General features: G+C 40.7%; 1 protein-coding gene across 1 annotated transcript in view; it reads left to right on the forward strand.

The window, feature by feature from the left end:
- kcnh5b (potassium voltage-gated channel, subfamily H (eag-related), member 5b) overlaps positions 1–26,158 on the forward strand; it is a 117,966-nt gene that overhangs the window by 20,576 nt on the left and 71,232 nt on the right. Inside the window, exons 5-8 of the mRNA XM_076146686.1 lie at positions 8,672–8,787; positions 12,726–13,118; positions 24,876–25,033; positions 25,718–25,989. Of these exons, the coding sequence (XP_076002801.1) occupies positions 8,672–8,787; positions 12,726–13,118; positions 24,876–25,033; positions 25,718–25,989 (939 nt within the window). The remainder of the gene's footprint in view (positions 1–8,671; positions 8,788–12,725; positions 13,119–24,875; positions 25,034–25,717; positions 25,990–26,158) is intronic.

A 26,158-nucleotide genomic window follows, 5' to 3' on the forward strand; every position in this document is an offset into this window, starting at 1 on the left:
AAAATGAAAATCACATTGGAACTGAAGACGCACTTTACCACTGGGGTCCACTGATGTCTTACAGCCAGACTGAACCAGGCAGTGCAGTCTGTAATGTTCAATGCCTCAGTGTGGAAGCACTTTACCCAGCAGGGGACGTTTCAGGGGGCAGAGACTCTGAGCTGCGGGCTTCAGCAGCTGAGTTGGCTCGTGCTGCAGACCGAACTTCCTCTCAGGTCCGTGCGGCTGCTCCTGCGGCTCCACACGCCACAACACGTCATCATCACCGAGATCCCAGATTGCAGAGCACATCCAACTAAAACAATAACAACCCAGTACACAAAGAGCCCGTGTTACACATTGTCTACATTTGCTTTTTTTCCGTGTCTTCATCCCAGGTTTAGCCCTTTCTATTTCCAGTGCCAAGGTTTTTAAATTGCTCTTTTAGGGCTGAATAACAAATGACTTGTTGAGATGGAGTTTTCTGCAGTGCCCCTAAAGTGTCTGAATGGGCCTCAGCAGGGGATTAAAATTCAGCTCAAACTCTAACGACACATGGAGAAAGCTGCATTATGAGTGTGGAACATATGATTTAGGAGTTTTCTATTTTAGAAATGTCGTAATTTAGCAGTCAGTTGTGTTTTTATTACATTTTGCACAATGGAACCCAAGTCAAGAATATTGTTAAAGACATACACAAGTCTTGCATTATGCATATATGAAGTAAAACTTGAGTTCTTCCCATGACTGTAGAAGCAGCTGAAGTCTAAAGGTCAAAATCTTATAATAGTTTTGTAAGTCCAGGAAAGCTTGCTCTATATATACTGTATGTACATATGTATATAAATATCAAATTTGTAAACTGAGTTCTGGCACCAGAGCAGGAACATTAACATAATATGGAAAGATAAAGAAGAGCAAATTGAAACATATGTAAAATGTTTAGGAACTGCAAAAGTGAATTCATGTTTTATTGCAGAATGTCTCTCTTTATCATCAAGTCCAAAAGCTTCACAGATGGTTTTAGCTCAGCCTCAGGATATACAAACTCCAATTTAGACAGCTTATCAAGAGGAGTGACAAGAAGTCAACCAACTGAGCAAGAGGAGGGAGGGGCAACGGTAAAAAGTCACATATTTCAGATTTTAAGACTTAATATTCGGCAATAGCAGACATAATCAGAATCAGAATCAGATTCAGAATCGCTTTAATCGCCAGTTAAGTCAACACTTAAGAGGAATTTGCTCTGGTCCTTGGTGCGTACAAATAGAGACAACAAGAAACAACATTTAAAACAACGTATAAGAATAGCAGCTCGGGAATTAAATTAAATTAAAAGGTCAGTGGGCTCTGTTTATATTTCTTTTCTTAACAATATGCAATCACACATCAGTTACATGGGGAGTGGAGCCAATCATAGGCCAGTGTGAACTTAGATATTTCCCCTTAACTTGTGTGTCTGCTGTGTGAAATAAATGATTTACAATGTTTACAGTAAACAGTGTTTGATAATTCAATTCATTTAAATTTTGCAGTGTTGAAATTGTGAATTTTTTGTGTTTTGAAACGCATATTACAGGTGTTGAATAATATCCAACTAAAGCTGTATTAAGGAATATCATAGAGATTAATGGAAGTTTGATTTTCTTGAAACTGTGAAATTATTTCAACCAAAAATAATTCCAGCAGACACCAATGCACCAAAAAAAAAAGAAACATGAGTGGATGAATAAAAAAAACATTGTTGCCTTTACAAAATTGAAAGTAGAAAAAATATCAAAAAGAATCCCCATCATAGCTGACCACACACCATTTTCCCATAAGCCCCTCAATGATGTCTTCATGGTCTGAGCTGTGCTGTGCTGTGCTTAAAGATCCAGATCTCACTATTTGTGCATTATATCTTTTCCAACACAGTAAGTACAGTGGTGGAAATGATATTTTTCACATTTCCCAATAATTCTTTGGTTCTGCTAAAATAATCACAAATTACACAGCATAACATTTTTATTTTTCTAAGCATGTTTAGTTAGAAAGGTGTTAGAAATGGCAGCCAATAGACAGATACTGTTGACTGAATGTATATTTACTTTTTGACTTCTCGGTTATGTTCCCTCCAGAAAATCTCACTTGGTTGTGCTGCTATGTGCTCCACTGTGACCTAGCAGTTTCCATGGTAACCATGTATAATGACCCTTAAAGAACTTCTGAATTCTTCTTTGTGTGCGCTGTGGTGGATATGACAGTGACTTTAAGGGGTAGGTGTCCTTTTATCAATAAATACCATCAAATACTACTATTTTTTGTAATACATACTAAAGTTCCTCAAATATGTCATATGTAATTTGTCATTTGAAGTTTATTTTATATCAACATTAAATAAAAAATTTAACAAAGTTACATTTTCAGACCCTGGCCGAGGTACAAAGATTACATAGCAACACTATAAATACCTAAAATGTCACTTATTAAACATGAAAATTAATAACTGAGCTATGAGGTAAGGGAAATGGAAAACAACCATAGGTAAGGAATCACCCTAAAAAAGAGAAACAGTGGAGTCGCTCGCAGTTGCGCAATTGACTTGTAATAGCATGGGATTCCAGCTCCCAAACTAGACTTAGTGAGTGTTACACTCCGCCCTCGAGTGTGGGTAGTGAGCCTGAAGGCTAACTGGAAACGGTGTAGTTTGACCTTAAAATGTCCAAAAAGTCACCAAAACAGAGTCCATTGGATGCGAAAGATGACATGGTTTATTGTCCTTCAAATACAGTCCAGGCAGTTTGTGAGCAAAAAGTAACTCAAAATTGCATCCGTGAAAACAAACAAACAAATAGTTACAACGCACCACGCAAACCACCATTGAGTCTCCACAGCTCCACAGCTCCACAGCTCCACAGCTCCACAGCTCCACAGCTCCACAGCTCCACAGCTCCACAGCTCCACAGCTCCACAGCTCCACAGCCCTTCTCAGACTCCAGAGGTAGTGAACAATCCCTCCATTTAAAGGCTGTGCCCCTCCCGCTGGCCCCTCCCACTGGACCGTACCACCTTTAATTGGAATTAATCACATAATCAATAAACCCCACAGGTAATTTACCATACCAGAAATCATTGTATACTGTTCACACTTATTTACCACACATACTCAATCCAGAAATAAGCTTACAAACCCCTTTTTAACCCCACATTGGTTAGAGTTCACTAAGATGGACTGAGCATGCTCCCCACAGGCCACTCAGGCACTACAAAAGGCCGCCTGCAACAAGGCTCGGGTCCTTCATCCCTGCCCAGCACCGGGAAGCACTGTGGTAAGAAAACAGTTAGGCCTTTCCAGTATTCACCTAATAAAGTGATACCCCTAAACAATAACCGTGTTTGTGTGTGACTGAAAATAACTAGCACAGGAAACTTCAGATGTAACGTGTAGCTCAGTGTGTGTACCCACCAAACTAACTATAGTATGCTACCTGGCTAACATGTGGTCAGTATATTGAATGATAGAGAGGTGTGCTAATGTAGTGCGTTACCAGTGGCAGGGGAAACTGCCACAGTGAGTTTGTAGTTGAAGAAACTGTTGAAAAGTGCAACACAGGCAAAAAGACAGAGTTTGTGAGATTATTTTACAGTCACGGTTATTGATTTTGTGTTATGAGATGGGTGCAAATTTTTGTAAACCACAGTAGACAGCTTTGAATCCAGAGGCCCAGGAAAATTTCATGGAACCTTTTAAAAGTAGAGAATGAGAGAACTCCACCTGAGTAAATTCAGATTGTGTGTGTGTGTGTCTGCTTCGCACTCCTGGTTTCGTTGAATGTTGTGTTTGGTGCTTTGGTCATATCCCTGTTTTACCTGCTTTAAACTATTACCACCGACAGCATCGGCTGTGGTGCTTTTCAATTTGAGAGCTGTGGGCTGTTTTGCACTTCTTTCTGCCAATGTTGACACCCACAACGTTATCACAACTTCAAAACATCATTGACACGATTCAGGGCGATTCAAATGTGGTGCATGTTGACTGCTTTACATTTTGATTGAGCCTACTGATGTGATGTCTTTAGGCTGGTCGACTTGTAGCTCTGTTTGCTGTTAATGGTTTCACGTTATGATGGCATTGGTCACACTGTATGATCGTACTTGCAAGTGCACTGACTCTAGTGCCAACCCCCCGTTTAGTCATTGCACACCTATTATCATTGGTTTTCTAAAGCCAATTGTTTTCTAAACCTTGTCAGTGCCTGGTTGATAGCAACTGTCTAATCGTGCTGTGAACGCCTGTGTACCAGTTTACTTAGTATGTGACCGTCGTGTCATTGCTGCACGAATACAATACATACAACATAATACATATCGGATTATGAAAAATATGCAAATAACATTGTGCATGCAGTTCATATGCCCCCCCTAAGACTGAGCTGTGGGGACAGGTCTGGTTGTGGTCTGTGTTTGTGCTGGCATGTGAGTGTGTTCTTTATGTTTCACTTGGATGGTGTGTGCTTAAATTCCACTCCCCTGTTATTTTTAGCTCTTGCTTTATTTATTTATTTTGAAATTCCCACTTCCATTATGTTCCATTCTGCTAAATCACAGTGTTGCATTCTTGAGGAGCATCGCTGCACACAACATTTTGGGTAATGGTGAAAAAGACACTTACCCTGCAGTATGCCAATGTGCTCTGTGTGAGGTCTTTTGTCCTTATGTGTCAGTATGTATTGGTATGAATCTTTCACTCTTACTGTCCAGTTTGTACTTTGTGCCACAACAACACGCGGACTGGTGCAATACGCTGCCGGTTTATTGTTCCAAATCACATAACAACATTGTACGGTGCTGCTCTGATACGCTACTGCTCTGATACGCTACTATCAGTTTTCAACCAAGTATTGAAATCCTGTATTAGTTTCAAGTCTTATGTCCTGCAGTCACTATACCATGAATAATACAACATAATTCCAGTAAATTGTACTCATGTGTCAAAGTAAAGGTACTCATAGTGAAGGAAGGCTACTGTGCAAGTGTAAATTAGGTGTTAGAAGTGCCAAGGCACAAAAGGGGCAACAAAATCCTTTACTCTTAATAAACAAGGCTTTACAATAATATGCATGAGGCCAAAAACTGGACTAGACGTAATACTTGGACTTTAACACTCAACTTAACAAGACGTAAGGAGACAAACAGGCCCAGGACAAGGAGAGACATGGACTACTATACATGAGGTAATGAGACACAGGTGACAACAATCAAGGCAATCAGTGCAGACGATCACAAGACATGAGTGACGGTGCTTAACATAATGTGAGACAAGGACCAGACATTAAACACTGAACATGAACTAAACTATAACACGGCGTGACATTAGGTCTTCCAGTTTTCGAGATTATGTGATGAAATTTAAAAATAAGGAAATAATGAAAAACCTTCAATTTGGTGGTAAAAATGTTCATATTATAACAGTTTCAAAACCAATTACAGTGTCTACAGTTTTGTTAGGGATTTAAATGAAATGAAAAATGTTGTGTGCTGCCGTGTGTGCCGCTGGCTATGCTGCGCTGGCACCGCCAAGTGTGCCGCGGCCGAGGCCGGTGGTGGCACACTTGCTGGTGTCGGCTAACTTTTAACGATAGGCTAACTTTTTTTTTTTTTTCCAATGCCGTGCGATCTACCCACATAACCATACTATTATTATTATTATTACCCATTACATCGACGTATTGGGCACCCCTGATATACAGTATATACAGTATATTGCAAAAACTTGAAGAATTGAGATTTCCAGCTGTCCTTATGATGTTTTTGATATAATAATCAGTAAAATAACAAGCCATTAGATAATGTAGCAGAGTAAAAAGTACAATATTTGTGCAAAACAAGTCTCCAAAGTGGAAATGTCACACTTAGCTATATCATAATGATAAAAATGCTCAGGACCAAGTACAGTATATATACAGTTTGAGAACCACTGGACTATATACAGTGTAAGTTGGAAACGTATAATATCCATCACTAACTATGAGTTACACAAGCAGCACTCCTGCAATCTCCCTCCAGGAAAGATACTGAAAAATACTGTCTTATCTGCAGCTTTTAAGAAGTATCAGCTTAAAGAATATATCACACAAAGGAAGCTGCTATAACTTACACAACCAGCATCATCACGCTTTTCCTCCAGGGAAGAAGGTGGTCCATCAGTTAGTGGTGATCTGTGGTTACTTCATCCTGTACTCTGTGGTTCACTCTACAGCATGTTGATGAATAGCTGAATGTGCACAGAGAATATAGAGGGAGTTCAGACGGTTGGAGGCCTGAGGGGTTAAAAGCTGTTTGAGAGTTCATGTTTTACCCCTAATGATCTCTTCAAAGGGGTCGGCTCGATCACGCCAGGCTGCTGAAGTGTTGTGCCTTTGTTGTGCAGCTCTTTGCCCTTTCAGACATTTGGGTTTATATTTAGACCAGACTAATAAAACATCTCTACCAGGAACAAACAGAATATCCTGTCGTTTAGGGAAGATTCCTAATATCAATTATTGATGTATCTGATAAGTAAGTATAAGTATCTGATTCAGTAGAACACTATAATCTGCTTAAACACCCTGTGTTCAGTGACAATGTCCAGCATAAACATTAACCTCTGCCTTTGCGTGATTGCCTTATGTGGTGTTTCCTTTAGTGAGTTGCTAAGGTATGTAGCACTTAGCCAAAGCTGTAGTAGCAGATCAAGTTGTCACATATGAATGAACTCACCATTCTCCCCTTTTGTAGAAAGGAGGAAATGTAGAAAGATTGTAGAAGAGATAGATGGCTGCAAATGCCTGAATGCAGACATTTTCAAAACAGTTCAGGAAAGAATACAGGTCTAAAGCCAAATGTGTAGGGAACCTAATGTAACATCTCTGTGGAATATTCAAAGGAAGAATCAAGGCTTTATTTTCTACATTAAAACTGACTTTAACACGGGGAGAAGGAACTGAGCATAAGTGGAATGTGATAATGGACCTTTATCTCCTTGCCATATCTCCTTGCTATTGGTTCAGAGATGCCCTTGTCAAACCATCTCTGAACCAATCAGGATTCCGAAATAGAGAGTTCCCCTTTTTGATGAGAGATTTTGATATCAAACAAAGTGATCTCATCAAATTATTTCAGCAAGACTAAGAACAGTTGTGTCATCATAATTCTCTCCATTTCTTGTCATTCTGTTTCCCCATCCTCTCTTCACCTCTGGATGCAGGCACAAACTTCCAGAAAGGAAAAAGAAATGCATCCTTGGTTAAATAATGGACTTGGTTGTCAACCATAATCTTTATCAACTATCTTTTTCTCTATTTTCCCAAACCCGGGGGGTGGTGCCCCAACATCAAGTGCTAATATAGAAGTATAGCCTCCTTTCTTTCCTACAAAAGCATTTCAAGGGGTTAATTTCATGAGGAAAGAGTGAGTTGAGGCGAATAGATATGTTATAGTCACCTACATGTACATGGGATTGGACAACTTATGAACACAGCTCATGAAAACACTAGATCTGTCTTGTGTCTCAGATGGACTACAGACCTGTGCCAGGCTTCTGTGTGCATGTAAACATACTGTAGCTAATGTGTCAGCCCTGTGATGGGGTGTGCTGGGTGTACTCTGCCTCTCACCCAATGATCACTGGGATCCTCCATCCCCCTGTGACCCTAACAGAGTATACAGAATGGATGGATGAACTACCAACTGGGAAAAAACACCCAGCCCCCCCTGTGGGAATTGTAAGTGGAAGCTGTGGGAATATTTGTTTCTGCATCTCCCTCATGGTCTGAAACAGGGTAGCTGTGTCAATATAAAGTGAAAATGTTGAGCCTCTCTGCATCTAACGGGGGTTCAGATGGAGATAATATATTATGTTGATGCTGCAGTAAGAAATCAGGTCCAGATGTATGTACATGAAACACACAGGGCACATTGCAGCGTGTGTTGTTGTGCGTTTACAATTAGCGTGAAATGAAAGTCTAATTTACTAAGGTTGCAGCTGATCTACTTAGTGCATTTGCTGTGTGAATGAGAGTTTAAAAGGTGGAGTTGAACGGTGGAATCTGTCCAACGTGGAGATAAAAATAAGCTCAGAAAATAAATGGATATCTAAATTCAGTTATACTGGAATCCAAATACTAATCAATCAACAATCTATTGCTCCAATAACATTGGGATATGTCCCAAAGACTATAATATCCTCCTGTTATTTGTCTGTTAAATACATACAGTATGCACAAAGGATTGAAGTGCACCTTGTGACCTTTTTACTTAAAAACGGTGTTTCCAGCCCTGTGCGTCTGTTTTACACATAACATGCATGTTTTTAGAGCAGAATCTGTCAAATCTGCAACCCAACCCAGCACAACAGGCTTAGTGCATCTGGCCCTCAGTGTTGCGAGACAGATGTAACATATCTGATGAACATTTTCATTGGTTTCCTCTTGGACAAGGGTGTTTTAAATGTCTATCTCAATAACGTAAGGGTTCTTGTTGGTATAAATTGACATTTTTGTGTTGTTGACCTGTAAGGGTTAATGCCTGTTTTCAAACTTCACTGTTTCTTGTGAAAGTTGGAATCAGCAAATTTGCACAGGTCGTGACATGCAGCCTGTCGTATCTTTTTAAAGTCAGTTATGTAGTGATGAATGTGCTATAATCTGTGATAAATGTTTAATTTCTGCAGGATGGACCAAGTTTGCACGGCTGACCCGAGCACTCACAAACAACCGCAACACACTGCAGCAGCTCGCGCCCATAAGCAAGCATGAAGTCAGCCATAAGCAGTCCAGACTGGCTGAGGTAAACACACACACACACTCACACTCACACTCACACTCTCTCACTCTCACACTCTTACAGCTAATGTGCCACCTCAGAAATTCTCTGCTCTTTACATTATTTCTGCACAAATGAACTCCATATAAAGCACCGGCCAACAGCCTTTTTATAGTAAACAGTTGAGTCTAATTGCTTATCAACCTACACAGATGTCCAGTAATTGGACTTAATAATTTAAAACCTCGATACTCACAGCCCATAACTCTAATTTCTTATGAATGAGCTGCTCGTGATGTGCAGAAACAAACGGATAACGCCTGCACCTAAAATTGATTTCCCCTCTCTTATTCCTTATTCTTCATTATTTAAAGTTACTTTTTTTGTTTTCTCACATAAGGAAATTCGGTTAAATAATCAGAAATAACAAATATTAAATCTATGAATAATCTGTGAATAATAAGAATATTACACAGGAACCACAATATGCTTTTTATACTTCATACGCTTATGACTTTTGAAAACTGAAAACCTGTCACTTTACATATGTTTAGATTCATTTGAGATATATTTTGGTTGTAGTTACAAATAGCAGTAGTTGAAGTTGAAGAAAAATGAAGTGAATAAAATGTTACAATTGGAAGAACAAATCAAAATCAATCATGAGTGGAATGTCTCGTTCATTCCTTCATTCTCTCATATTTGCCCTTAAGATCCATTATTTTTGTGTTACTGATTTATTAACTCCTTAACAATGAATGTATGAACAGACTGAGGAGCATAAGGAATATTTATAGCTTCACTTTGATCTCTTAATGACCCAAATCAGCTATTTTCTCTCTTATCCCGTCTCATTTCTGCACATTCCACCTTAACTGTTTCCTCTCTACATAGCTCTCATTTCTGTTTTCCACCTTAACATAATAATGACTAAGTTCAAGAGGCTTTTGACTTCAGTATCCATCGAGTTAACACACGGCCACAGTCATGCAAGCATACTCCCCCCCCCCCCCCCACACACACACACACGCACACACACACACCCAGGCCAACTTCCCAGGAACTTCACTTGTTTGACTGGTTCTTTTTGGGCCCGCTGAGGTCGTGGATGGCGGCAGTCATCAATATTTCATGTGGGGTGAAGAGAGAGACACTCTGACTGATTGTGGAAATTTTGAAAATGGATTTTGGGGGTGTCTTCTTCCAGAGCTCACCCACCTGTTTTATTAATGAAGGTGTGAGTGGGGTCCTTGCAGCTTTAATCAAAAATCCGTTTGAGTTTCAGCCCAGCTTTAGCACAGGAGGGAAGGTTTAAAGGTGAGGAGGGCAAGGAAGTGAAGAGACGGAGGCATAGGAGAAAGACGTTTTGAGAGAAGAGAGGAAGGAAGGACAGAACACTGAGGAAAGGAGAGCTACAGAGGGAAGGAATAGAGATAAACAGGGGAAAGAAGTGGGGGATGCCCAAAGGAAGGAAGGAAGGAAGAAGGGAGCAGAGAATGAAGGGGAGCAGAAGTGGTGTAGTTGGCTAATAAATTCTCTTTCCCTTTTTCCCAGCCTGGTGTCGGCTCGCTGAGGCTTGCGTAATGTTCTGAGCGTGCTCAATAGATATCGCAGGTGATCCGTCTGAAAGGCACAGCTGGCGTCTTCTGTCGAGTGTCGTGGAGTGTCACACAAGCAGCGTTCTCTCCCCCCACAGTGCTGCTGGGCTTCTAATTGGCAGCTTCATTTTGGAGCTGCGGTACCGCTCTTGACCGGGGCCCTGTTTGATTGGCAGCTCTGTTGATGAGGATTAGATGAGGTTCAGATCTGCAGTGATGAAGCTCTCTGTTGTTTTCTCAGCGCTGATTCCCACTATGGGGCCAAACAAAAACAAAACCAGACCAAATTGTGCTGATGATCTGAACCAAACAGCGCTAAATCTGAATAATCCCTAAGTATAACGAGAGACGCAGGCTAGGTGATGATGATGAGAAGGATGCTGATGATATGAAGAAGATAAAGATGGTAAATGGCGGTGGTGAATTTTCAGTGGTGTGTTTAATTGTGTATTGATTAAAAGTTGCCTTTAATTACCTCTCGTAAAAGCGGCACTGTAAAATAGATGCTGATGAAGAAGAGCATCACTGAGCAACAGTTTGAGGAGTATTTACTAAATTCATCGCAAATTCACTGCCAGGGACGTAACATTTCCATTAAGTGTAACATTAACTAACAATGATGATGTTGAGCACAGCCTCAGTGCAGGTACTCGGAATGAAGTACCGCTAGTAAGCATCAGCTGCTGCAAGCTTTAAAGAGAGCACTTTGTCTCTTCACAGGCTGTGTGCTTGATTGAGGAAATGTTAGTTATATTTTGCGCCACACAGATCAACAGACAAGACCTGCTGGATTTCTGACAAATAGGAGATTTCAGGTCATTAGGACAACAACAAGTGCACATTTATGGCCGAATGCTCCTAGGAAATACTGGATCACTGAAACACAGGCACAGCTTCCTCTCCTGCAGGAAAGATTAATCAGACAATCAAAAACTGTGTATTTGAAAAGATCCATTGGGTTTTGGTGGTCTTATGTAAGGAGCAGACAAAATATACAACATATTTACCCAAAAAGGGGTTCTGTGATTGTGGAATTCAAACAAAAGGCCACTTCTTCTGCGTATTTCACAGCATATTTACGAGATCCTTTTCCATTTTACTGCATACATTTCACAAAAACAGAACGATTAGTAATGAGGGAGCAGAAAAGCTAATTTGTCACAGAGCAGACTGGTTCCTTCACTGCTGCTCCTGAAGCTCATTCAGCTCATCAAGTCACATTTAAATCAACAGTAAAACGTAGCGTGGAACTGTTGATGTGTATGATGTAATGTTTGCAACGTAAAACACAAGTGAAGAAATCGGGATGTTATTGAATTCATTTCCCTTCATTTAAAAATGGTGTCGTAAATATTTGTACAAACAATGAATATGAAACATGTCAAAGGCAAAGGCGTGGAAAACAACAGATGTTAACATTTTGTTTGTCTTTGTTTCTTTAATTTCATATTACATACTGATAGAGTGAAGTGGAGAGCAGCTGGGTGAAAAGGGTGCGTGCTCGTCTCCGGGAGCTCTTAAAGCATCAGGGGTGCACACTGAAGTGGGAGTCCGCGGGGCCCCGTTGTATAATGAATGTTTAAATACAGCTGGCGTTTGTAAACATTGCCTTACCAATAGATATGGGAGGGCGAACGAGACATTATTCCAATTTGCTCACACATGCGCTATTAAACTCACACACATACCATCAAGCTCACACACATGCACCATCAACACACACACACACACACACACACACACACACACACACACACACACACACACACACACACACACACACACACACACACACACACACTATTAATTCCTCTTTGATAGTGCATGTGTGAGTTTGATAGTACTTGTGTGTGAGTTTGATGGTGCATGTGAGCTTGATGCTGCATGTCTGAGTTTGATGGTGTGTGTGTGTGTGAGTATAATGGTGCGTGTATGTGAGTTGAATGATGTGTGTGTGAACTTGATGGTGGGGGTGTGTGAGTTTGATGGTGCGATTCTGTGAGTTTGAGTGCATGTGTGAGCAAGTATGAATTATGTCTCATACAACGTTACATTTGTTCATCTTAGCTAGCTAACGTTAACGCTACATAATGTTTGTATTGCCGATTGACACAAGAAAATAAAGGTTAGCCTGTGCATATTGTTTGTGTTTGTTTGTCATGTAGCTCTTTTTAAAGTTTGTGAATATAAATAAAAAGTGTAAAACTTGTGATTGATACAACGCAGTCACAATATTTGCCACAAAATTCACAAAATCACTGCAGCTAAATCAATGATTTTGATCACAACAGAACCAAACACACAGCTTTCTGTCACTGGTACAAAGCCGCCTAAGAACTCTCCTCCCTCTCATATCCTCTCCAGGTGTTGCAGCTGAACTCCGACATCCTCCCACAGTACAAACAAGAGGCCCCTAAGACGCCCCCCCACATTATCCTTCACTACTGCACCTTCAAGACCACCTGGGACTGGGTCATCCTGATCCTCACCTTCTACACGGCCATCATGGTACCCTACAACGTTTCCTTCAAGACTAAGCAGAACAACATTGTGTGGTTGGTGTTGGACAGCGTGGTGGACGTCATCTTCCTGGTGGACATTGTCCTCAATTTCCACACCACTTTCGTGGGGCCTGGCGGTGAGGTGATCTCTGACCCCAAGCTGATCCGCATGAACTATCTGAAGACCTGGTTTGTCATCGACCTGTTGTCCTGCCTACCCTACGACATCATCAACGCTTTTGAGAATGTGGATGAGGTATGTTCATGGAAATATAGATTTCAATGTATAATAGGGAGTAGAAATGATTTTCTTCACACCTCATACAACCTTTACTTTGAAAAAACTTTTCAAAAGAAGCAGATTTGCTTAACTGGCTGCACTCTGATCTCATGTCCCCATTGATGCGTAAAGGGGGATTTACTGCTGCCGAGACACTTTTCAGCACAGTTAAGAGTAAACAGGGTCATCTCACAGTGAGGACAGCTCAGAATTTGCATCCATAAACATCCAATCAGCCTTTAATAACTGGATGAGGGATGAAAGTGTGTTCTTTAGATATTACACAACTCCTTCATGAAGAAACAACTTAATTAGGTAACTTTATGAGACTAAAATGAAGTGAGTCAGGCATGTTGGATGTTTTCCAAACTGGTTTCCTTTTAGATGAAATTAACAATGCCAGGAATTTGCAGTAAATACAAGAAGTAATAAATAATACATCAATAAAGCATTAATAATAGATGAAGAGGATAAAACTGAAAAGTAAGCAAAGAGCAATATTTGTACAGTAGAAAGTGTGTGAGCATAAGGTGCATGGCTGATAGAAGAATATACACCTATGTACATGTATGTGTTTATGTGTGTGTGTGTGTGTGTGTGTGTATGGAAGGTTCTGATCCCACCTGACAGCTGGTAGCAGCTGGAACAGTATGTGGTTGGGACACACACACACACACACACACACACACACACACACACACACACACAAATACAGTTGGATGTGGGGAAATGACCTTAAGAGCAATTTTTTTGTCCCCAAAAAGTGCGAAGAGAAAGTAAAAGAGAAATTCCAGAATATACCGTTAGCGGAGTCTCTTGGTTTTAGAGAGGGTTCTCATCCTCAGTGTAACAGATCGAGCCTCTCTCTAAAACGGAGATCTAATTAATTCAGTGGGAAATCAAGTGGAAAATCACCCTTAATGGACTTGAGGCCATATTGATATAATTCTTCAATATCTGACGGGTGTAAATGGCCGTGACAAACACAGATAATTCCACTTGGAACATCAGTCAGACACAAGGCAACGGCGTTAAGATCTAAAAAATCTCCCTAAGGTGCACCCACTCTATAACATTTATCTACACTCATCAGACACAGACGCTTGCTTTTCACAGCCACAGCCGATCCAAACGTTCAGATGGTAAAAAAAAAAGAAGCAATGAGGTCAGTTCTCTCTGCCAGACTGAACATCTCTCATCAATCCACACTAAACTAGCTCCCACAGACATCCTCCGCAGAACAGGAGCTTGATTAGACTCACCTTAGTCACAATAGAAAATCGTAACTGCATTGAATGTGTTACTACGCTTAATTATCCAGACCATCTGACCTCAGAAGAATCAAGACATTGATTTAAAGTATTTCAATACGTATTTCAGAGTAATTATACCGTAGCTAACATAGACGGCGCTGTAGTGCTTTGTAGTTTCTGATGCTATATGGACTTGTTTCCTCTGCAAGCTAGTTATAAATATCTGTTTTTATGGTGAGGTGTCTTTTGGTCTGTTTATCTATTCTTAGTGGAATGTACCGCAATGGTTTTGGAAATCAAGCCATCTCTCTTACAGGGAGGTAGATGAGGAGATCAATATCACACAGTGGCGTCTTAACACACAGTATACTGCTTTAACAGCCTTTTGTTTTTGCTAATTGTTGTTCCTCTGCCTGGCTGTGAATGTCTCTAATCTCACGCGGCTGGTTGTGTGTCTGGTGAGGATCCAGAGCAGGAGAGTTGCTTTGCATTGCCACTTTGTCTCTTATCTCTTTATTTCTTTTGTCTTTTTTTCTTTTGTCCTTTTTTGTCGCTTCCTTTTGTTCTTACTCATTGTTTTCCTTCAACTCTCTCTTCTACGTTCATTGTCTTTCTTTTTTTCCCTGTTTTACATTTTCCTCCTCAGCCTCTTTTCCTCCTCCCCCCTCTGCCCTTCGTCTTCCTTCCTTCCCATGTGCTTCCTTATTTCCCTCAAATGAACTCTGTGTTTGCTTCCTTTCTTTCTAGCTGACACTTTTGCTTCCTTCTCTACTTCTCTCTCTCTGTTTTATTTCTTTCCTTTTTTTCCCCCTCCCCTTCCTTCTGGTCCTTAGGGTTAGGGTTAGTTTGTTTCATACTTCTGCTGAGCCTTTTGGTATTCATTTAATACGAATAAATTATTGTTATTGTTGTTATTATTGTGAGTACTTGTTACCTTTGACACTTACTACAGGACCTTTCCTGGAGTATTTCTCCACTGTGGTACTGCTACTTGTAGTTAATTTAGAACTGAGTACTTCTTCTAAGCACCCTTAGAGGTCTGGGTGATATTTGGGCTCAGGAGCTGCTCCTCTTCTGGTCTCTGATGAACTTGTTGACTAAGCAGAAGACAACACTGAGCAGGCGAGACAGGCAGAGAGGAAATCAATTGGACGTAAATTTACAGGCACTAAAGGAGGACTCGCTCTTCCCCTCTTCACTAAATTGACATTTTTGTTGCGGCTTTCCCGTATTAGTAGGATGGAAGAATGGACGGATGCTGACTGAGGACAGCGTGGGAGGCTTAAGGTGCCATGTGAAGGAAATAGAATAGAGATTATTATAGGCTCAATTCCCGTGCTGCTGTCTCTGTTGGCTGGAGCAGGCGGGAATTATTTTTAGTTTTATTTTTATGCACCGTTTCAAGATACATAACACTGTGCCAAGATGTTGACGGTTCTCCTGACACATGCACGCACGCACATACACTAAGTACTTGTCAGAACATTTCATTGCGTGCTATTTAAGTTTATTGTTCAAATGTAAACTACCCTGCTTCAGAGTATTTAGTTACCACAGTTCTTTAATGACCAAACATGATGGATCCAAGTTGTTTGTTTAGTGGAATGATTTGCCACAGCGTGTATTGGACGAACACAGATTACTTGCACTACATGATATTCTACCAATTCTACCCTTTAACAATCTCATTATTGATATTAAAAGTGTGATGGAGAAATTAAATGAAGACTATGGATCATCAAAATCAAATTCTCGTCCTCACCTCACCTCCATGGTTCACTGCTGTTATCTAAAGGGGATAGGGGATTCATTTTATTTATTTAATGATGATTAATTAACAATCCATTTTGGAGAATTGCTTTTTACCTTTCACATTATGAGTAAGATACATTATACTGCAGGCAAACTGTTGGTTCTGAGTGACTATTGTATGGAGCGATTTTGGTTGTTACTCTTTCTCATAGACTGAACTTCTTTGCAGTCTCAGTTGTTGTTGTCTCTCACATATTGGTGATTCACAATTTGATCCATATATCACTCAGTCCTAGGTTTCACAAATCACAAACTAAGAAATCACAGACATAGCTCATTCAATGGTAAATGGACTATACTTATGTAGCCATGCAAGGAGCCTGCTCACCAGGAGCAGTTGGGGGTTCAGTGTCCTGCTCAACAGCGCTTCAACAGGCTCTCTAAGAGGAGCCTAGATCAAACTAGGAACCTTGCAATTCCTAGACGACCGCTCTTCCCTCCTGAGCCATGTCTCAGTATCAAACATTAATAAAGAGCATCAGCAACAAGACCACTGAAGTAGCTGGGGGGAAACAAAAGGAAACCATGATGTAACATTTTGTGAAGCTACTAGCCTGAGGTGGCAGCACGGTGCTGTGACCATAGATGTGTGTGAGTGTGGATCCTGAAGCTTCCTGCTGTCACGGAGGATTCTGGAAAGCCAGTGGGAGCTCACCGCTCCACTCTCCAGGCGCCTTGGCACCTCAGCAAAGTCTAATCCAGCTTGACCTTTCTGCGTGGCATGCATGTTGGCACATGCATGACTGGTGGAGCTGACAGAGGCAGGGGAGGGTCTACACCGCTCGGCAAAGGGGGATAAAGCTTTAGCATGCTGACTTGTAAGATCGGGAATGAAAAGGAAGAGAAACACGGAAAAATGTTGAGCTGGAGGTGTTTGGTGTGCTGCAGTGTTGACTTCAGCTTGGCAAACTGTGGTGGTCAATTTAACCTGAGCCCTGTTACAATATTGTACGCCATCCTAACTGTTTCCAGCACAGCAGTTTTCAAGCAAACTGGTCTCGCTTCTGAAGCTCTGAGTCAAACTGATTGGATCTCAACAGCGCAAACATATGATTTGGGATGAACTGTCATGAATGTTAACACTAAGAATGTCTGGACAAAAGCAGAAGAAGTTTTTGATATTCTTTACTTTTCTATAATTGGCCACCAAAGTTGAGTTGTGGTGCTTTGATCAAAAGTGCTATATCTCACAAATGACTAACCAGTCAATGGAAACTTTGAATCAGTGGAGCATCTGTACCTGCATCACCTCAACCAAGCAAGAGGGAGTTGCTATTGTAGTGAGAGAACCACCCAGAAACACAACCGGATGGCCGACTGAATAGAAACATGGACTGAAATACAAACAGAATCCAAGAGCAATTGTCAAAATAGTGTGATAATCTAATGCAGATGGTGATTGATGAGATTACTTTCCTTGGAGGTAAATGAAGTTGCAGTGTGGTGATGAACAGGTGCTTGTGAGTGGTGGTTGAACATGCATTTCACACTCTTGACTCATGCTCTTTTCATCTGTGTTACATTTCCATATGAGCTCAGCGCTCGGTGCAGGTCCCACGGGAGGCTTTTGAAGCTGCTGAGGGGTGGAGATGCTCATGGCATGGGAGAGAGGAGGAAATGAGAGACTGGAGCTGGAGTTTGGGTTTAGGTGAGATTAGAGGTCTGCAACAGTGAAGGCCAACCTCTAATGAATACAGGGATAACTTAGTGTTTACGTGTTTGACACTTTATTCACACTGAACTGTAGCTATTTATAGATGCCTCATCTCAGATCAGCAACTGTGTATCCTAATCACAGTTACCAGGATTCTGATTGAACAATATTGTTTTGCTTTTTTTCCGCAAGTAGATCTACTCAACAGGAACATGTTGTCAGAACGCTACCTCATATTTTAATGCTTTATAAGGAGCAGTTAACGGAGCTCAGTTGTTGTTGAGCCGCTCTCATTACTAGATGACCTCATGTTTGGCTGCTTACTGAAAATAAAAGGTGAACATTTATTTATACCAAACTGTTACACAAGTTAAAGTGTTCAATAGCTTATTTAGAATGTGTTATTCTTGTTTAAATGTGTTGTAGTTAATGTGTTATTTGTGTCTAAACTGTATTTCATTGCTCATCTAGCAGTTTTAAATCAGATATGCTGTGTGTGACAATTTTCCTCTACACTTTTAAAAATGCATTTGCTGACTGCAAAACCACATTTGCATTGTGTGACAATGATGCAGCTGAAAAAAAGGGTGAAGAAGTTGTGTGTGAGTTTGGTTTATGTGAGGGCAGACAGATGTGACGGCTGCTGAGTTTGGGGACGCGGAGCTAATGTTAGAGCTGCTGCTGTCTCATGAGCTCCATCTGAAACACAGGCTGGAGTTTGGACTGTGGGGTCCTTACTGTGGGTTTGACAGGGAGTGGTTCAGCTGAGGATGAGGCTCAGGCTGAGCTGGGAGGGAAGACACTCAATGGGAATGTTTCTTATTTGGTTAAATGTCTCCCATAGTGTTTTTTTCCATAACTCACCTTTTAAGAATAGCTCACAAATGATTTCTGGTTCATTTACAGCGTACGACACAATGACCCCACACAATTTCCTCCATGAGCAAGTTTGTCTAATCCAGACTAGTGCGTCTGTAATCACTTTTGCCCATTCACCGACTTTATTATAAGATTTAGGGAGTTAGGCAACTGCTGACAAACAGGATTCCAGTATCAGTGTTTCCTAACATGCACTCAATCCATTCTGTTTTTTTGCTTAGGCATTGGTTGATAGGTTTTTGCAAAATTGCAGATATTGGGATGGAAATAAGGGCCAGTCTTTTGCGATCCTTTGCCAAATAAATCAAGCCTGCTCAGCATATTTGTCAATGCAGAACAGTACAAAGATTGAACATTCAGTATGAACACTTTGCATTGCATACATCAAATGGGCTCCTATATCGTTTTATTGAATCGTGTTTGGATGATTAACATTGGACTACTCAGGGATGAAATCAGTTGTTAACATATTATGGAATAATTGTGGTATTACAGAGGAAACAGCTAAAGTATGCGGTTGCCGATGCCTCACACCTGTGTAGTGTTGTTGTTCTTGGCTGCTACTTTGAGTATTTTTATGGGATCGTTCCAGGCTTCCTCTGGCAACTCCATTTTTAATGTTACATACAGTAGCTATAAGCTGTGGGTGTGACAAACTCTACAGCCTTGCAGAAAGTGAACATGTTAGGCTCAAAACAACCATGAGAGAACTTGTCACTGTCACAGAGTGAAAGATTTACTGGGAGCTCACACCAGAGTCTGTAGTGATGTCTTTATTCAGGGACTGGGTCCTCCAGAGCAGCCTCTCTCAATATGGCGTCTGAGAAATGGCCACAGGGAAAAATGAGAACAAGTTGTGCTGAGTGAATATCTACATTGGATTTAACTTGCACCACGCTGAGTGATGCAACAATCAAAGAGGAGGCGAAGCAAAGAAAGGCATCTTATTTGTTTGCTCAGTGAATTCCAAAGAATTCAAACACAATTGCTTAAACTTCTGTTGGAGTATGTGAGGTTATGTCTGAGTCAGAGGCCGGAAATACTTTGAAACATGTACTTAACTCAAACGACACAGCAGAGGAGGAGGAGAGTTGCTGTTCTGTGGTCGTGTTAACAATTTTAAATTCAGTTGGATGAATCATCACATTGCTAATGCAGCTCTGCTTCCCTGGGAAGTGAAATATTTGAAAGAGTTTGTTTTTTGCAAGGAGGTGCCTGGGAGAACAGGGTGCGATTTGATACGTTGCTGTTTCACTTCAATGTGTGTTGACTGTTCCCGTTTTGCAATGAGTGTTTGAGCTACGCGGTGTGAACGCATGTCTGTGGATATAAAGGGAGGTTTGACCCCCTCACCTCTCTGCACTGAGGCAGCATTTCAGCTCATACTGCTCAGATGTCAACTCAGAGTTGTTGGAACTGCAGGAAAGGTCCCAGGCATCTAAGGAGGAAGAGCTCCTTAGATGCCTGGGACATCTAAGGAGATGTCCCAGGCCATGAACATACTGCTCCCCTCTTCTACCACTGACCATTGTGAGTCCTCATTTGTGAATCTGACAGCAATGAAGACCAAACGCAGAGCATGTTTGCATGTGGAGAATAATCTTAAGTATGTGCCTTCATCCATCATTCCAAGAATTGAGAAACTGTGTGGTGAGAGGCGAGCTCACACATCTCATAAATTTATAAGGCGAGCTCCACGTGATTGTAACTGGAAAGGCCAAAATATCATGCAAAGCAAAGGTTCTATAAATGTAAATGTTTTGATGCAAAGGTGTGATTACTCTGTGTCCTGCAACCTGTAACGATAACTTTGGTGCTTTGGTTAAGCGGTCTGTGAAAAAAAGTTTTCCATCCAGAGGACCCTGAATACGGGCTGAATTTGAGACAATTTAGCTTTAGATCAGACCAAAATTAATACATTTTGTTTACAAAGTCACATACAATGTCTCAACGGACTCTTAAGGCCTTTACAACAACAATTCCTGACCCAATCTCTTTAAGAAAGAACATTTTAAATGAACTTTAGTTTATTGGATAAACAGTATTAACAGGTGATTGATGACCCCCTGAAGACTAATGACTCATGTGTCGAGAAGGATTTTGGCTTGTCATGGCATATTCAGTTTGCAAATGCTAGACATAGCTAGAGTTGGCAGAATTGTGTACTTAATGTGTCAGTGAGAGGAGATTCCAGGTTCACAGTGGGACAGCATAACCCTGCAGATACGTATACTGGCAACACACATCAGAGCCAGTGAACTCATGCGGGAGGACACTGCTGTGACACTGTGTGGCCTTTAATTGACTCAGGTGGGTGTATGTGGACATTCTGGAGATGGAGCAGAATCCTTCTGCACAGGTAGAAGCTGAGGGCAGATCTGGGAAACAACAAACGTATTGTGTGTGTATCAGCATGTGCATCGGGGTTTGTACAGTCCTGAGCGGGGTCTACAGCTGAAGATGAAGTTTGAAGCCCCACTCTGCCTAAGCGGACCCCCCTCCCCCCACCCCCACCCCCGCTTCCTCCTTTATTACATAACAGCATATCCTCCATCATTAGATAACCCTGCTGGGTTTTCCCTTCCCTCTCCAAATGCTTCAAACTGAGAAATAAGCTGTTTTTTAATTGAGAATGCTGTTGGTAGTTTAGATTTCACATTTATTTTGGGGCTTTTTCTCAGCTGATTGTGTTTGTGTTGGGAATGTTGGATTTGTCTTTAATTTGTCAGTTAGAAAGCTGCCAACAGACAGGAAAACAAGTCGGGTATATAAACACAGAGGGTACAGCTCAGTTCATGTTTGCACCATGGATACATTTGAAACTGATCTGTTCTGCTATCTCTAAAAACATCCAAATACTTACTTGTTCTCTGAGCACTGAGGAGCGAGGCTTCCTGGAGGAGGCATAAATGAAGAAACTCGATCATACATAGAAACCTTTTACCGCACAAACTCACCCCATTCACTGGAAAGCTATTTGTGATTGGATAAATCCGCTATTGTGGATCTGATACAGCAGCCTGCACGGAAACATCACACACGTTTGAACAACATCTGAAGAGACGAATTATAGCAACAACTCAGATGCAACAGTATCCCATCAATCCTTAGATTCTGTCTGATTCATCGTCTGGTTAAAATGACTGGATGTCTTCATTGTGAGTCTGAATGATAAAAGAAGCGTAAAAAACATCAAAACATGCAGCATGAATCAAACAGGGCATGTGGCCTTTCAGCGTGAATGAGCGACACACTGCTGTATTTACGCTGAGCCTTTTCTTTGCTGAGCACTAATGCAGAGTGTACATCACGTACAGTAACACAGCTGAAAAGAGCTGCCATGCCTTTTACTCGCTGTGTCCCATTCATATGCACTGACATGAAAAATGTGCTGTGTTGTTGATGCTCCAGGCCTGTTTGCTCAAAGAGGGTTTTCCATCACACGCGTTACCCTACTCCTCCTGTACTGTAGTACAGTTACAGCTGTGTGTATCTGTACTCAGTTCTGGGTGTTTTGGTATCATTATCTGTATAAGGAGGAGATAAATAGCAAAATTGTGTTTGTTCGACTGGAGTTTGGATTTAGACCATTTCCTTTCTTCATTGTGAGGATGGCTGAAACAAAATTTAAGTAAGTTTAAGTAGGACATTAACATTAAATATTTGTATCACACACCCTGCATAAAACAGTCTTTACACTGTGTAAAACTTCATTGTAGTCATTGTGACCTACATCTTCTTGGATACAATTCTAGACTTAAATTTGAAAACACTAGAGAGCATCAATCTCAGTCTGTGAAAAGTCATTTATTTTACAAATTCTAGATTCTAACCTCTCTATCTATATCCTTCCACAACTGTATGAAATATGCCCAACTGTTAGAGGCCAAACATGTAAACAAAAGAAGAAGCCCTATCTCGTCAAAGATCAACAAAATAAAATATGTGAAGAGCAAAATCTAATCAACTCATTCTGTCACAGCGATGAATTTTATAAATCCTAAAGCTGACATAACTGTGTTTGAAATGTATATCAATTACAGGGTCTATTTCAAGGATTAAAGTCTGCAATGCTGCAAATGCCTGCTTGAATAAATGAATAGATGATGATGCGACACCGTGACGCTCAGTCCGATATTCTGCTACGTTGTTTATACTGGATAGTGTTTCAGTTAATTAGTATTAAGTAGTAAAATACACATAAATATTAAACAATATAGTTTGAAAAATATGAATATGTACCGTCTATGTTTTAAAATTGAAATGCCTTTATTGAATTAACTTTATTTTGTGAAATTCATGTGTCATTCATATTTATGTAGGTTGGCCCAGAGTACACACTGTTTTTGTACTAACAAGTAACTAGTTACGAGTATTCAAATACTTGAACAGTAGGACGTCATTCATCTGAATATTGAGATATTTAAATAAATACTTTCACAGCTTCTATATATCACATTATTACACAAACATATAGTGGCAGAGGAGCAGTATTTAGGGAGCTTTTATGGTGCATCTATACTAGTGTCGTGTTGCACTTGACTTGGAGCTAGTTCTAGTAATACCGGTAATATTTGTATGATTAACACTCGTGAGGCAGCTTCAGACTAAGACACACACAGCAGAAATTCACCATGGATACAGGAACCACAGTCACTGTTCTTATTCAAGCACAGTGTGTTATGTCTTTGGAATATTCTACAGATATGTCTTCTCACTCCATAATGCCACCAACAAGACCTGTAAATCTACCAGCTTTCCACTGTTTCAAGTGTACTTTGTACAAAGTTCTCAACTAATGAGCATTGTGATAGATGGCAGTGCTCAAACGTAACTGTTCCCCTTCAGCTGAAATCTTGTAGTGAAAGGTGTTTTTTAGACACTTTTGATCTTTCCTTAGAGTTAAACCACTTAAACCGTGAAGGAAAAATATAACTTTTCTGCATATTGTCTGCATGTTCCTTGTTCAAGGAGCTCGTTTTGGCTGTCAGCATTGATAAAACACATCCTCTTTTTTCAGACGAACCAAAGTTATAAATCTTCAGTATGACTTTTTGAATCATAACTACATACTTAATAGAAGCATTTCAAATATTTGTCACTAGGAGAAGTTGCATACAAGTATTCTGTGATCTCATGTACATTGTTATGCAAATCCGACCTTTCATCAGGAAGTCAAAGTCATTTTTGGCCGCACTGTTTAACTTTTGTTCCCACAGTGGAATATGAACTGAAAATGAGCACAGCAATATTTCTGTGTTTCTTTTCCCCTTAATTCCTTCTTCCACTCGAAACTTGTTGCTCTTATAAGACGCTGCGACTTCTCCAACAAACTTAAGATCGTAACCTGTTCACACGTTTAATGGTGCAGCAGCTTGTTGAGTGGTGCATCTGTTCTCTCATTGTTATTTCCACCGCCAACAAGGTTCTGCTTCCATTGCCATTCAACAGACAACAAACCACTGAACACTCCCCAAGGAATTCTGTTGGAAACTTCAGACATGAATCTGGAAAGACTTATAACATTTTTGCCGTGGAAGGTGCAAGCATGTTCAGGACATTTTAGGCAATAATTCTGAATGCTGAAATATTTTTCTTTTTAAACAATTTTGAAACTAGCTCATCTATTCATAACCAGGTTTTGTTCACTTCATATTGAGATAAAATAGAACAAACAATATACTGTATAGACTGTTGTAGGTTGCCAAATTATTATAGATATAAATTGCTGTTGCTCTGAGCTCTGAGCAATCCTACCAAATGTGACAGCATTTGATCTGTAGGTGGCGAGAAAGAAACATGAGGAATTTAAATGGCCTTAACATAAGCATGTCAAGCACTTTTAATATCTTATTTTCATCCTTCAGATTGATTGCTAATGTTTCTTTTCCATCATCTCATAATTCTTTCCCTCACCCTCTTTCCATTTAACCATACTTACCTTTCCTCTTCCTGCTGTTGTTCTCTTACCTCTGTACCTTTTCTCATGTCATCTCTTTCTGTTCCTTCTCCCCCATTTCCCCCTCTCTTAATCTCCTCCATTCTTCCCCACTTTTCCCTCCCTTAATACTCTTCTCTCTTCTGCCCTACCCCCCATTTCACCCATTTACCTCCCACACTCACCCCTCTCCTCAGGGCATCAGCAGTCTGTTCAGTTCCCTCAAGGTGGTCCGTTTGCTACGCTTGGGACGCGTGGCCAGAAAACTGGACCACTACCTGGAGTACGGTGCTGCGGTTCTGGTCCTGCTGGTCTGCGTGTTTGGCTTGGTGGCCCACTGGCTCGCCTGCATCTGGTAAACTGCTTTCTGGGCTTCAATTCTCTCAGTGAACAGATTGCCATTTTCTTGTGTTAGTACCACTCACAGGCTCCAGCTGGCTGCTGGGAATTTACTTGGGAATAACTGTTCCTAATTGTTTATGTATGCTATACACAATCTCCACCTTCCACATCTAACATCATCTACATTCTAAGCATCTGCTGCTGTTCTGCTTACTACAGGTTTCACTTTGTTCCAAGCTTTGAAACATCTGGTGATTTTCTTATGGTCTGTTGGGATGTCTAGACAGATCTACAGGATCAGTACCGGGCTTGATTGGGAACTCGGGGACTTAATGCAGAAATCACAATTATCCATCCATCCATCCAATTATTTTCTACACCCATTTGGTCAATATGGAAGTTATGTAGTCTGTTATTTAGTCCTTAAAGGTCCTTAAAAATACAAATAAACTTTTTTGGCAAATTTTCAGAAAGTGCAATTTTCAATTTCAATTCTCTTATTTTCAAATCCTATAACTCAAAGAAATTGAGAGATACTGAATTAAAATATTGATAGTAGACAAAATATTGAAAGATAATAGTTTTGATTGCACTTGGTATACAAAATCATCTAGAATCTGCACTTACACTACAAGATTAATTCAATGATTCAAAACCCCTTTTAGACAGAAGTGCTTTTTTTGTTTGTCCTGAACAGGTACAGCATTGGAGACTACGAGGTCATCGATGAGGCCACCAACACCATCAAGATGGATAGCTGGCTGTACCAGCTCGCCCTCAGCATTGGTTCACCATACCGCTACAACGCCAGCGGCTCCGGCCAGTGGGAGGGCGGTCCAGGGAAGGACTCCCTCTACATCACCTCTCTGTACTTCACCATGACCAGCCTGACCACCATTGGCTTCGGCAATATCGCCCCCACCACTGATGGAGAGAAGATCTTCTCTGTGGCTATGATGATGGTGGGATGTAAGTAGTGTTCTTCAAATAAACTAGTCCTGGAGCGACAGTATTAAAGTGGATTATACAATGTAGTGTAGTAGGCAACCACCTTCTTGTTGTGTCTAACCAGGGTTGAATATTTAAAAGGCAAATCAAACTTAAGCTTTCAGGGCAGTTCAGGACTGTTGGTTTTGTT

Source organism: Genypterus blacodes, unplaced genomic scaffold, assembly GCF_046128005.1.
Source record: "Genypterus blacodes isolate CSIRO-AG114 ecotype Tasmania unplaced genomic scaffold, CSIRO-AGI_Gbla_v1 ptg000033l_1, whole genome shotgun sequence".
Lineage (NCBI taxonomy): Eukaryota > Metazoa > Chordata > Actinopteri > Ophidiiformes > Ophidiidae > Genypterus > Genypterus blacodes.